The sequence below is a fragment of the Perkinsus marinus genome (genome assembly GCF_000006405.1).
Source record: "Perkinsus marinus ATCC 50983 genomic scaffold scf_1104296952158, whole genome shotgun sequence".
NCBI lineage: Eukaryota > Perkinsozoa > Perkinsida > Perkinsidae > Perkinsus > Perkinsus marinus.
The window spans coordinates 224897-236749 of NW_003208985.1; the positions used below are offsets into that span (position 1 = coordinate 224897).

Here is an 11853-nt window from a genome sequence, read left to right on the forward strand (position 1 = left end):
ATGTTGGCCTGCAGTTCAAGCAGAGAGTTCCCGATCGTCAACTGGGGGCTGATTGTGCTATTCTCAAGGTTAACGCGTCTAAGGTCATCATCCCCTTCGGCTCGCAGACACGAATCAAGTTCACTTATTTAGGCATTCGAGTACTGCGCCAGAGAGGCAGTCCAAATCTTCGGTGGTGCTGGAGTGACGAGGGAAGGTCAGGGACGTTATGTGGAACGCTTATACAGGTATGATAGAACTCACTCATCGTCATCATCAACTTGGGTCATTCGCAGGAGTGTCCGTTTGAGTGCTATACCCGGAGGAAGTGAAGAGATACTTCTTGATTTAACTATGAGGATGGTTGCAGCTAAGGCACGCAGCTAGATGCTGTGAATCACGACTCGTGGAAGATGGATGACCATGATTGTTTCAAATCTTTTTTCTCTCGATATGTCTTGAGTGAGCACAGCAGTCTAACTTGGACCATTGATGTTAACTTGAACGTCCCAAGTTGACTCGGCGCGTTCACATGCCTGTATCGCGGTTTCACAGAGACGAATCGATGCGTTTGACGACAGTATCGTCTAATACCAATGGTCATCAAGTGATCGTTAATTGTATCCATGATATTATAATATGTCTGAACACATGATGTTGGTGCGACACGTCCTATCTCGAGCCGTAAAACCTCATAAGGGCCATGATTCCCAAATCAATTAAAGTAACACCCTACCGATACAGCTGCTGGAAGGTGTCCTGGTGCGCCGTGCGTCACTGGGATGAGGAGAAGGCATCTTTTCAAGTCGAGTTCAATGCGGCGGGTGACTTCATATTCGCTTCCTTCGATCACCGTCCCGACATCGAGTTCGACGATGTTAGGATTATAGCGTTGCTATCACGATGGAGCCAGAAACGATTAACTCTAACCTAGTGTTGAGCTAGTGTAATCGATACTCTGGGTGAGATGACCCCCGATACCCCAGGTTCCCCGAGTGCGAGCAGCCTTCGCAACTCGTCGGAATTGGAGACTTTGAAGTAGGCCTTCGAAGTCTAACATCTGCAGAGAGAAACTCATCCACCGGTGATGGTGAGGAGGCTGGGGTAAGAGCTACAGATCTTGTATCCCCAACAATAGCTTCGTTTGGATAAGCTCCGAGTATCCAGCCCAAATACCCCAACTCCTCACTCAACTAAATAACGAAAGTTATCGTCACCATTATCATGAGGGCAAGTGGTAAACAACTAAGTTGCAACTGTTCGAGCATGTTGCGAGCTTAGTTGGGGGGACACTACAGGGAAGGAGACTTTGAGACAGAACCAAGTGCCAGGCTTGCCCTAGAGGTGAGCAGGTTGGTATACTCGTCCGCCGATCCATCTGTTCCTTCTTCAAGCGTCTGGGTATGCTAACACACAAAGTGGGTCTTCCGACACCAAGGTGGTTTTTGTCTAGCTACTAAAAGCCAAAAACAATGAACTTCAGTGACTAAAGGAGCCCGACGGCCGCCACTTCGCAGCCACAGGGCGGAAAGAAAGCACAGCCCGCGCACAGTCGCCAAGGTATCCTGAGGAAGTCAGACTCTTGCGGCTGGGCGGCAAGCTGTTAGAGATGCTATATTTCGTTGATCTACCTAAGTTCTTGTCTCAGATCACTTGTTAGCAAGGAAAACTTCTTCCAACTCAAGTTGATACCGTAAAATTTCAACATCGCCGCAGTTTCCCATCCAGAGCTAGATCTTTCAATACGCACACTCCCAGAACGCTCCCCAACTTCAACGTAGCGGAGTACGTTCAATTTTCCACCTGCATTTCTACAGCCCCTAAGGAATAACTTGACTACGCAATCCAACAATGGCTCTCTTGAAAAGTAACAACATCCTATTAAAACAACATATAGACAACAACATCGATGATGATGTAACCGATGGAAATCCTAGCGAAGGTCATCGAGAAGTGCCATCACCTATTTAAAATCATCATAGAACACTAACGTTATCAGGAACAGTAGTATATGGCGCCCGCCAGTTATAGTAGTAAACAGAAGACACGATAACAATATGATATGCTAACCAAAGTTTTTGATGGCACCATACGAACCCACCGCAATCATCGGCACACACCACGTTAACACGACCAAAATAAACACAGTCTCTGCCTTGTGAGCTTTAACATAGGCCCTCAACGAACCTGAAAACAACAAATAATAGTCCACATTTGTATTCATCTGCACCACTGAACTAACACCAGTCGCAAACTATTTCCTTATTTAAATGCCCCCGGTCACCTAAAACGATTTGTTGGATTCTCATGTAATATATACACGGCATCATAGCAACCATGAAGACCATCGTAAAGGAACCAAGTATGTCCAGCAGACTAGATATGTTAGGAACAGAGACTGCTATTATAGTGGTGAATAGAATACATGCCAGACGGGCAAGGAACCTCTTTATGCCCGCCCGACGCGAGTTGTCATCTACATCAATGTTAAGAACGTACTCCAGAGAGGAGGCAATCGGAAGCAAAAGTACCTGAATCGGACCTGTTATGTATCTTGCAAGTTTAACCTCATGATACTCACCACATAATGCGGCACACTGGACATAACGATTGCAATGAGAGTAATATAAGCCCACGCCCCCGACACGGGCTCGTTGGGAGGAACGATCGAATCCATAATAGGATGATCTCTCAGGGAACGACCATATCCAAAGTAACCACACACACCAATACCAAAATACACAGTAAATATTATACCATAGGCCCATCTGGAAACTGCGACGAAATGAGTCGGCTTGGCCATATCTCGAACCAACGTTGCAACGGAATTGGTAACGTTAAATGAGAGAATACACACACCGAAATTCGTTGCGATTTCAATGAAATCCGGTACGAAAATATCATACACGATCGGCTCTTTCGAGGTTATCTAAAATAACCATCATAAAGCACTCGAGTCATACCACAACTTACCCCAACCAGAAGGCCATTGGCGCTGACTACGGTGAATAAGGTGAGGATCGAAACCATACCAACAGCAGCGACATATGATACTTCATGCATCGTTCGTAGGAAGGTAAAAGGGATGAAAAATACAGCCCAAATAATGATCCAAATACGTTGGGAAACGGATGGTATCAACTTGGTGGTATTCTCGCCCAACAGAACCAACAACGATGCGCAAATACCCGACATAGTCACATGGACGATAGCAGCAGTCAATGCACGACCTACACTACTATACAACTCGACACAACTAGAACAACTAGCTTACCCCACTTGCCGTAACAAGCTCGACCGAGGTCCTCATATGTGTATACATGTCCACGACCCTTCGGCGTGAGAGCAATACCCATATACAACTTGGATACCGCAAAACCAGCAAATAGGACACCGAGGGTGAGGACGAAGGCACCACCAAGCCAACCACAGGAGGCGAATACAGTGGGAAGCATAACAACACCCATACCTGAGAAACGTGATGAAAATTGTCGGGATGTAAGAGGACTTACCAATTGCAGATAATACTATGCTGAAAACCCCACGGATGTCGGTGCATTTGCCATGGTGACACTGGGGATCAACGTCACCGCCTTTGACGGTCTCGTCGAATCCCTTGACCTCAACCTCAGGCACACGATGAACACGTTGCAATTCAACATCACCGCCCTTTGGATCGACAATGGTCATAACTCGAAGATAAAGATTAAAGCTGACAAAAACAATATTAGTTCTTAGTGGCGCACATAAGAAAAAACACGATTCATAATCACTACAAGAACCGTCTAGTATTATAGAGCTTGATATGACTAATCCTTCGCTAGAGGATATTCACCCGAGAAAGACACAATGGAGCTAGGTGAAGATACTTTGCTATCGACATCATCGATACGGCTCAGTAGCGTTGAGAAATTTTAAGGCTAAGCAAGATTGCAAGATTTGGATACTTCGTAAACGGTCGTATCATGCACTGTGCTATGCAGAGCACCTTACTGGTGCCGGTTCATAATTCTACAACAGATAAATTTGACTCTAGAAGTAACTCTGCGAAGTTTCACAACCATTAGTAGTAATTTACTGAATATTGCTATCATCTGACTACTACAAGTCTTTGCATGTCCGAAACCGCTCTGGAAGGGGCTCCGTCTACCCCCTCTACGACTACCAATCGGGTGAGGAGGAGGATCCTCGATATCGAGATTCGTATAGCCGCGGAGACTCGTGAGCTACTACGATGCCATTCACCACCCCCTGAGAACAACACCGATCATCATCACGTGCATTCAGCAGAGAGGTACCGTCCAGTACAAAAGGTCTCCTCCGCGGTCTCTGATAAACAATCGTCAATCGCTTGTCGTACCACTCGATAGTACTGTTGTTGTCGTTGTATGCCCGCGAAAAGCTTTCATGATGATGATGAGGGAACAAATCGTAGATGATTCAATCGATCAACCGATGCATCGCTCCGTCGCCCCAGGTGTGGTTAGAGAAAGAAGTGAACGCTAGCTGTCAGTGTGGAAAAATATTCGCATGCTCACCAACATGTGTTGGTGCCGATATGAAAACTCTGAGGAAATTTCGGCAAATTCTTGTTGGTTTTTGAGCATTTCTAACCGAAATCATGTGCAAACTTCTATGGTAGGCGAGGAAACTAATGAGTTCAGCTGAGCATATATCACAACACTGCTAGCTGTAGTTAGCAGTTATTAGTCATGATTTATGGTGGACATTGCTCAAGTGTTTGATCTGTTACGCTCAATTCTATTACAGAACCTAATTTTGGATACCAATAGACTCAAACCACACGTTGAATTTATATACTACCAACTCGTTCATGCTCAAGACAGTTCTACACAGTTACCCTCCACAGAGGAGTCCTAATAACGCTGAAGAGGTTTGCTCCGAGCCGTGTGTGGAAGGAAATGATTCTTCAAAAACAGTCGCGTTAGCTGGAGACTCTGATGTATTGGAAGTGAAATCGCTATCCCAGTCAGAGTCGCGCACGAGACGTACAATGGACACTCTAGTCGAACGAACTTATGTAGGAATATGAACCGGATGATGCATACAACAGACAGACAGACTCGTATAGATATCCGAAGAAATTCGTGGACGCGAGAGCTGTCACCGGACGCCGCTCCCTGAGAGGTGATCGGAATTCGCGAAACACACAAGTCTTTCATGAAGTTGGCTTTCGTCAGAAAACAAAGAAGAGGAAATCAGTCGTTCAGGAGATCTATTGGAGATCGCAGTCGTGAAGAAGTTGAGATTCGTCGAGCCAAGGTGAGCCTCGTGGAAACGGCGAAAGACAGTTTAAACAGCTCACGGGATGTGTCTATAGCATTCGAGGAAAGTTGATCTTCAGTTACATACTGATCGGTTACGGAAACTCAGCGAGGAGGTTTCGGAGTGCACTTTTACTCCGAAAGTGAGCAATCACCAGGGGGATAATTGGACCGAATACGTTGTGTTCGTTACATGATAGAGAAACTAATGGAATCAAGAATTGACTTATACGATCATTGGATAGATTCGAACCGGGAATCTATGGCGTGATAAACCGCGGTTGTTACCAGCTGAGCTACAGAGGATTATACATTATCTTCTGACTCTACCGCGACAGTCGTTCGAGGGCACTTCTGCCTCAGACATTGTCTCGCACGGATAAGGCATCCCAGGAGAGCAGCCCCATACCACGTTGGGATTTGCTTTACGACGATGCTGAGCGACGAGCGATGGAACGCTGCTTGCGAAACTCGTGAGCCAGCAACCTTACGCGGGGAAAGAAATATCTTCTCCCAGCTTATCGGAGGAACAAACCAGCGCACACAAGAGATCACAAGTGACCTCGAACCAAAACTACGTAAGATGCTGAACTTTCGATTCTTGTCCTCATTGTGGCCTCCCTCAGAGTCGTTCAAGAGTATGGGATGAGAATAGTGTCTTCGGCCGACTCTACGAGGATGCACAGAGCCGACTACATGCGAGGGTGGATCGTCCTTCTACTATCATTCCACAGTCCTTTCATGATTCCAAGAGACGCTCTTTCACTGAGCACATGGCAGACTCAATCATGCGTTCATAACCACAGCTTACGCCGTGTCTAGTATGTGTTGCGTGATTCGAGTGGCAACGACTCAGAGCAGTAGTGGCGTTTCTCGTGATAGAAATTCTAATACGTCCCGAGTTCTAAGGGTGGTGATATTCCTGCTGATTCTGGTAAATCATGTGCATACTTGTAACACAACACAGCTCAAGTGAATGACACAACGAATAGGATGAATACTCTAAATGTCGCCACATCTGGAGAAGCATGGGAAAGATGCTTAAGAGTTCAAGTGACGAGCGACTCATCCGAAATCGAGTTGTGTCGAGCCTACAAGATAATGAAGGGATCCCTAGTCGACTTCGACGAGATGGTCTGAGACTTACTCTGTCAGTCGTTAGCGTTGCTCCGCTTCTTTAATTTTTTTTTCCAACCCACCCACTGCCGCCCGTAGGCAGCTATCATTGAACTACTCGGTTAGATCTCTCTTCTTTCCGTATATCGTTCGTTGCTATTCTTGAGATCTATAGGTTACACATCGTAGCTCAATGATTCGGTTTTGCAGCCAAGGGTGGGTGGGTCGAGTTCTCGACTCAAGGGCGGGGAAGTCTAAGTGGTGGACTGGAGAGTCGCAACTAACTTGAAGTGAACCAGCATGAATTATATTCGTACTATTGAAAATCCTCCCTAGAATCGTCTTCGGCTGAGATTCCCCGTATCGAATTCGCACAAGGTTTCAATACGTCCGTCAACACTACTGATCAACACAGCAACGAAGATTCTCAGAGAAACTCCGCTAGAAAAAACATAATCTTTCTATCAATAAAAACTTAATAATCAGATGCCATATCTGCGAGCCACATGTGATCAGCCGAGGGAGCCATAGCAGATCTCGTTGAAGGCGGGTCCGCTCGCCAAAACCTGAGGCCAAATTCCAATGGACACACACCTGTTCATTCATCGTCCACCTGGCCAGTAGAATCCGTGAGCTCAGCGACGCCGAATGCCTCGGACATTTCCGAAAGCATATTGCTTCCTTTTAGAGTCCATTCGTGAACGACGCTGGCATTCACAGTAAGTTTCTTCATCCTGCAAGCAGCGAGAGACGGTACGTCGTTAATCTTTTCACGAGGCAATTCACGTGAGCATAACAGTTGCTTACTTGCCCTCACACAACGAACAAGCCATCCTCTGTTGATGGAAAGTGAATTCCCCAGGGATGGAATCGACTTTGCCGCTATCTAAATTGAGCAGTTTCCAGTAGTTGTATCTGAACAGTCCAAAACTAGGTGAAACTGCTCGAGTGGTATCACACATGCTTCCGAAGCAACAGGCCGTGGGTTCGAATCCCACAATATCCATACTTGTTTTTTCCGAAAGTGGCATCAGCCGTCCATAAGACTCCCTCCACTTTTCCTGTAGACTCATCTTTCAGCATCGTATGGATAAATCGATACCCCCATACCGGGCCATAACTAGGACCATAATAACGCTTAGAGTAACTAAGGAAAAATCATCAATCGCCGTAGAGTAGCCAACCAATATCATCGCTACAGCACATGGCAAACCATACAGACACTCCGACTCACCCGTGCATCAAAATGTGTTCATCGTTGATAACAACATCGCCCCTGAGGAATGGCCGATGGATAACCTTCTCTTCCTGGCCTGTGACCTCCCAGGGGTAGTGTAGACCCTCAGTGGCGAAATGCCTGATATAACACACTCCTCATCTTAGCTTCAAAAACTAACGAATAATATATAATAGATGCCGCCGCCCTACTATACTTGATAGATATCTTATTGATGGAAAACTGCCAACGACTGTCATATACAATTAAATACAATTTGACCCATGCTATGTTATTTTGTTAGGAGAGTGTATATACGAAAATTTCAGCTCCATCTGATCTCTAGGTGTAAAGTGACATGAGCCGGACCATTGCGCGCGTGTATACAATATAGTGTACACATATACAATATACAGTATATACCTTTAGACTAGTAATATACACGATGAACTCCACGACGTTTTCTCACATGTGTATCATCTCAGTGTTGCCCTCATGTTGCAGCAATAACTCCCCGACACCTCTAGGATCATCAACATCATCATGGAGCACCAAGCTTCCGATCAAACCCAACTCGGTTCTTATCTACTCCAAGACAGTAGCCACCAGCAAGAAGGGTGGTCAGCCCACCTGGCCTTCAGACACTTCTTGAAGGGCGCTCAAGCTCCTACTCTGATAGTCAACCACAACCACCGATTCGCCTTCATCAGTGACATACCTACAACAAAAAATGAACAAAATAACGCATCGCTCCGCTGCAGCTCACCAAAGCCAGATTCGTAGAGGGAGCGATTTAGCCGACCACATCCTAAAACTGAGATATTTAACTTTCGACTTCTCGTCGGCCGCGAAAAAATGGAATTGCCAATTGTCATGTTCAGCCAGGGGGAAAACCTTCGATTTCGTGCACCCGTTGGCCTCAATGATTGACAATGGAACCTGTAGAGATGCTATGAATGTCATCCTAGAAAATCCGCCCTAGCAAGAATCTTAGCTGCTAATCAATGCGAGTCATTCTGGAGTTCTGAATCACATAATAGCATAAGGCGCTGCACTAATATATAGCCGAAACTAGCGGAGCGAAAAAATTATTCGCTCATTTCGCACGCTCCTCTGGCGTGCGCCCCATCTCGTCTCTACTTGGAACGAAGATATTCGTCCGCACAAGTTCATTCTCATGTTAATCGAACAATGCCCAACTGGTCGCCAGTTTGATTTCCATCCAACGGCCGCCCTTGCCCTATGCCGACCCACGATGCAGCAAATACCAACAACAGTGAACACCTCTGAGCGCAACTAACCTCGAGTATTCTCTCCTCTGCCAGAGCAGCTCGACCCTTTATCAAATTCCTCTCCATAACTGTTGGCTTCCTCATAGTGATACTCACACCTGCGTACATACCACAACTCTCTCAACTTGCCTCTATTATTATAATTATCATCATGAACATCATCATCACCTACCGCCAAGACGACCTCCTCTGAACAGCTCCGCCACTGCAGCGTAGAACTTAGAACGATTGCAATAATGCTCTTCTCCAATACTAGATATCTGTCGCTCCTTACTCGCCTCATAACTAAAATGTCGCTACCAGGAATCGAACCCGCGACCTCCTCCTACTCGTCCGATCTCTGCTGCGACCACGGCCGCCAGATGCTGGTCAAATCCCTGAACTCGATGTCCACAAAACCTGCCTCCAACAGGTCTCTCCTGTAACTAGCATGATGACCAGATCAGCAGAACATGCTCTGCTCGCTTGTGTTGCAAATATGTTTGCTCTCTTCAGCTGATGAGCTCATAGGAGTTCATATACGTATTGGGAAAATATACACGATAAATGTACAGAAACCAACAAAGATTCTCCTAATTTCCTTGGAGTGGTTGACCATGTGCAAACTTCACCACACTTAAACCACATACTATCTCACCTTTCCACATCGGAGACTTTGTGAGCTCCAACCATGTCCCGAAGGAGTTGCCCTTCCTTCGTAGTGAAGGGCCCTTCCTTAGTGAGATGGACCATGTCTTCTATCAATACCTAAAACCTACGAGTCAACAACACTCTCGATAGATGGCTCACCGATCCGCCAGGTTTCAGGGCCTCATACATGGCCTTCAAAACAGCTATACGATCAGGGATGTGGAGTATCACCAGCAGCGAGAACGCAGAGTCAAATCTGCGCGCATCGTTACACCACATGACCTTCTTACCAAAGGTCGCCGGTTCGAATCCTAGCGAACTCACTTTTCTCTATTTTCCGAAGCATACATATCTTTTGCAGCATCACCACAAACAAGGTCGACCTTATTCGACAGGCCCACCGCCTCCGTAATTTCCTTCCCCACTTCAATTAACTCCTCCTGCACATCGTAGCCGACCACCGAGCATCCCGACTTATACGATATATATCTTCGAAAAAAATCTACATTTTCTAGCGGAGCGAAGCAGACTTCACCTGGCAGGACCGCCAACACCACAGCCAACGTCAAGCACCTTCATACCAGGACCGAGGCCCAGAGTGGCAATAACCTCATCACATGCAGCTAGGCCACGATAGTGGTACCTTTAGCAGAATTTGACGGAAATGTGGTATTCAAACTACACCCATTCTCACTGGTCCAGATGACCCAAGCTCTCGAGATCCGAAACCATAAGCTGCCTTTCGCCATCGGCTTTGAACTCCCCCATCCAACTCCTCAGCGCCTTAACCCTCCACGAGTACATCACACTCGGCAGAGTAGTGTCACCACTCGGCGAGGTCGACAACGACAATGCCATGTTATCAATACCACTCACTGCTAATTCTCTTCAGCTTAGGAGAGACAATTCAGCCGACACCCTCACTGACGTTGCCCGTGGCCAACTTGGTAATTATATTCCTTACTGTTACCACCACATGTGCATGCGTGCTACCAGCTCTCCTAAATCAACCCGGGATCCTCCACTTTAACTGAACATCTATACATATTCATTTAACTATCAACAGAGTAAGTTCGACTAGCTGGTGTGGAGATGACCAAAGCCTTGCAAGGCTTCCCCCTCAAGTCTCGGTCACCGGTGCGAGATCAACTAGTGCGGCACCAGCGATTCCATAAAAAATCTGTAAACTACCAAGAACTTGCCATCAGAATGCTCGGGACTATTGAAGGACCTACTCGCCCACATGAACCACTCATGCTAGAGCTCACCCTAATCTCTAGCAAGACTCACTCTCAACTGTGACGCCGGCGTGTCACCACCATCGCTCATTGCTACTAACGTATTGCTACCGCGTCCTGTTCATTTCGATACCTCGACGACCGTTCAAGCTGAGGCACTCAATAATCGATTACCACATCAATGCTTCTATCCCCCATCACCACGACAAACCCACGTGCCCTATCTGCTGCTACAAACCTCAATCAACTCCAGTGAGCAGCTACACCCACGTCCCTATACAGTGTAGTAGAATGTGCTCAATTACACGTATTAGTGACAATGAGAAAATTCTGTACACTTATATAATCAATGGAGAAACTCCCGAGCTCGCTGAGCAGAGCAAACACCCCCTACCCCCGGCATTGTCACAACACAAGCATCAGCAGCACTCGTCAATAGTCCATCGGAGACAAGTCGCTCTCCACCCAAGTAGCGCCATGCACGGCCGCTGCTGGGCTGCCACTACTAGGACTTCCAACCCTCCGTGCTTTCATAGCAGCCGTGCGCCGACGCGTTGATATCACCGGGCCTGACATAGAATGATCTCTCACAATGATAAAACCGTGCCGCTCACATTCGTCTCCCTCCCCTTCGCGAAACACTTTTGGTGGTGACCAATACACATCACATGAATTCAAAGGCATCCCACTTCCTCGCGCCACCTGATAAATTCTTCACCGTCACGCGCCACGAAATTATCTCCTCACCATCTGAAGTGCCTCGATAGTCGCCGTATCACAGCTGACCCTCCTCTCTAGCTTGGCTGGCGTCAAGACCGGCAGCCCGTCTCCTACCGACGCACGTGGGCGCAACCTGAGTTCGTTTCATCACCACTAAGAGGCGTATTTTTTTCATAGGAAAAAAATTCGGAAAATTTACCTTTTCATTCTAACTAACTAGTGTCTGAGGCCTGAACTTCAGCAAGGCTTACATATAGCGATGAGCTTCCGTATACTAGAGTTTCACCCTAGTGAAAAACGAATTTCACGACTACTGCATATCACCGCCAATATCTCTTTTTTCACCGAGTTTTACGCTACTTCACGTAAAACGGGTT

The 11853-nt window shown here is 46.6% G+C and overlaps 5 protein-coding genes across 5 annotated transcripts in view; 1 reads left to right on the forward strand and 4 right to left on the reverse strand.

The window, feature by feature from the left end:
- Positions 1–366, forward strand: part of Pmar_PMAR021736 (hypothetical protein) — a gene marked incomplete at both ends in the record, with an annotated part of 511 nt that extends 145 nt beyond the window's left edge. The window contains 3 exons of the mRNA XM_002777224.1: positions 1–68; positions 133–227; positions 276–366. Of these exons, the coding sequence (XP_002777270.1) occupies positions 1–68; positions 133–227; positions 276–366 (254 nt within the window). The remainder of the gene's footprint in view (positions 69–132; positions 228–275) is intronic.
- Positions 367–1836: 1470 nt separating this feature from the next.
- Positions 1837–3693, reverse strand: Pmar_PMAR021737 (vacuolar amino acid transporter, putative). The gene is made up of 6 exons (XM_002777225.1): positions 3492–3693; positions 3254–3448; positions 2953–3209; positions 2561–2908; positions 2264–2510; positions 1837–2166 (listed from the first exon to the last, which is right to left on the reverse strand). The coding sequence occupies exons 1-6, from the start codon at positions 3667–3669 to the stop codon at positions 2045–2047; spliced, it is 1347 nt and encodes a 448-aa protein (XP_002777271.1). The 5' UTR covers positions 3670–3693; the 3' UTR covers positions 1837–2044.
- Positions 3694–6892: 3199 nt separating this feature from the next.
- Positions 6893–8403, reverse strand: Pmar_PMAR021738 (hypothetical protein; the record flags this gene model as incomplete). Its single annotated transcript, XM_002777226.1, has 8 exons — positions 6893–6946; positions 6994–7114; positions 7188–7295; positions 7390–7527; positions 7615–7737; positions 8066–8181; positions 8227–8314; positions 8363–8403. The coding sequence occupies 8 exons, from the start codon at positions 8401–8403 to the stop codon at positions 6893–6895; spliced, it is 789 nt and encodes a 262-aa protein (XP_002777272.1).
- A 373-nt stretch (positions 8404–8776) lies between these two features.
- Positions 8777–10322, reverse strand: Pmar_PMAR021739 (3-demethylubiquinone-9 3-methyltransferase, putative; the record flags this gene model as incomplete). The annotated part of the gene is made up of 9 exons (XM_002777227.1): positions 8777–8836; positions 8898–8986; positions 9061–9173; positions 9218–9307; positions 9526–9635; positions 9678–9774; positions 9843–10007; positions 10054–10161; positions 10213–10322. 9 exons carry the CDS (start codon positions 10320–10322, stop codon positions 8777–8779), a joined length of 942 nt encoding a protein of 313 aa, XP_002777273.1.
- Positions 10323–11832: 1510 nt separating this feature from the next.
- Positions 11833–11853, reverse strand: part of Pmar_PMAR021740 (myst histone acetyltransferase, putative) — a gene marked incomplete at both ends in the record, with an annotated part of 3138 nt that continues 3117 nt past the window's right edge. Inside the window, one exon of the mRNA XM_002777228.1 lies at positions 11833–11853. This exon is cut by the window's right edge and continues 4 nt beyond it. Coding sequence (XP_002777274.1) covers positions 11833–11853 — 21 coding nt within the window.

Excerpts from the sequence above, each read along its gene's own strand:
- Pmar_PMAR021737 (XM_002777225.1), bottom strand. The coding sequence starts at position 3,669 with ATGACCATTGTCGATCCAAAGGGCGGTGATGTTGAATTGCAACGTGTT. Across the intron at positions 3,210-3,253 it reads AGCTTGTTACGGCAAGTGGG|GTCGTGCATTGACTGCTGCT; the intron begins GTAAGCTAGTTG and ends ATAGTAGTGTAG. Across the intron at positions 2,909-2,952 it reads CCAATGGCCTTCTGGTTGGG|ATAACCTCGAAAGAGCCGAT; the intron begins GTAAGTTGTGGT and ends TGGTTATTTTAG.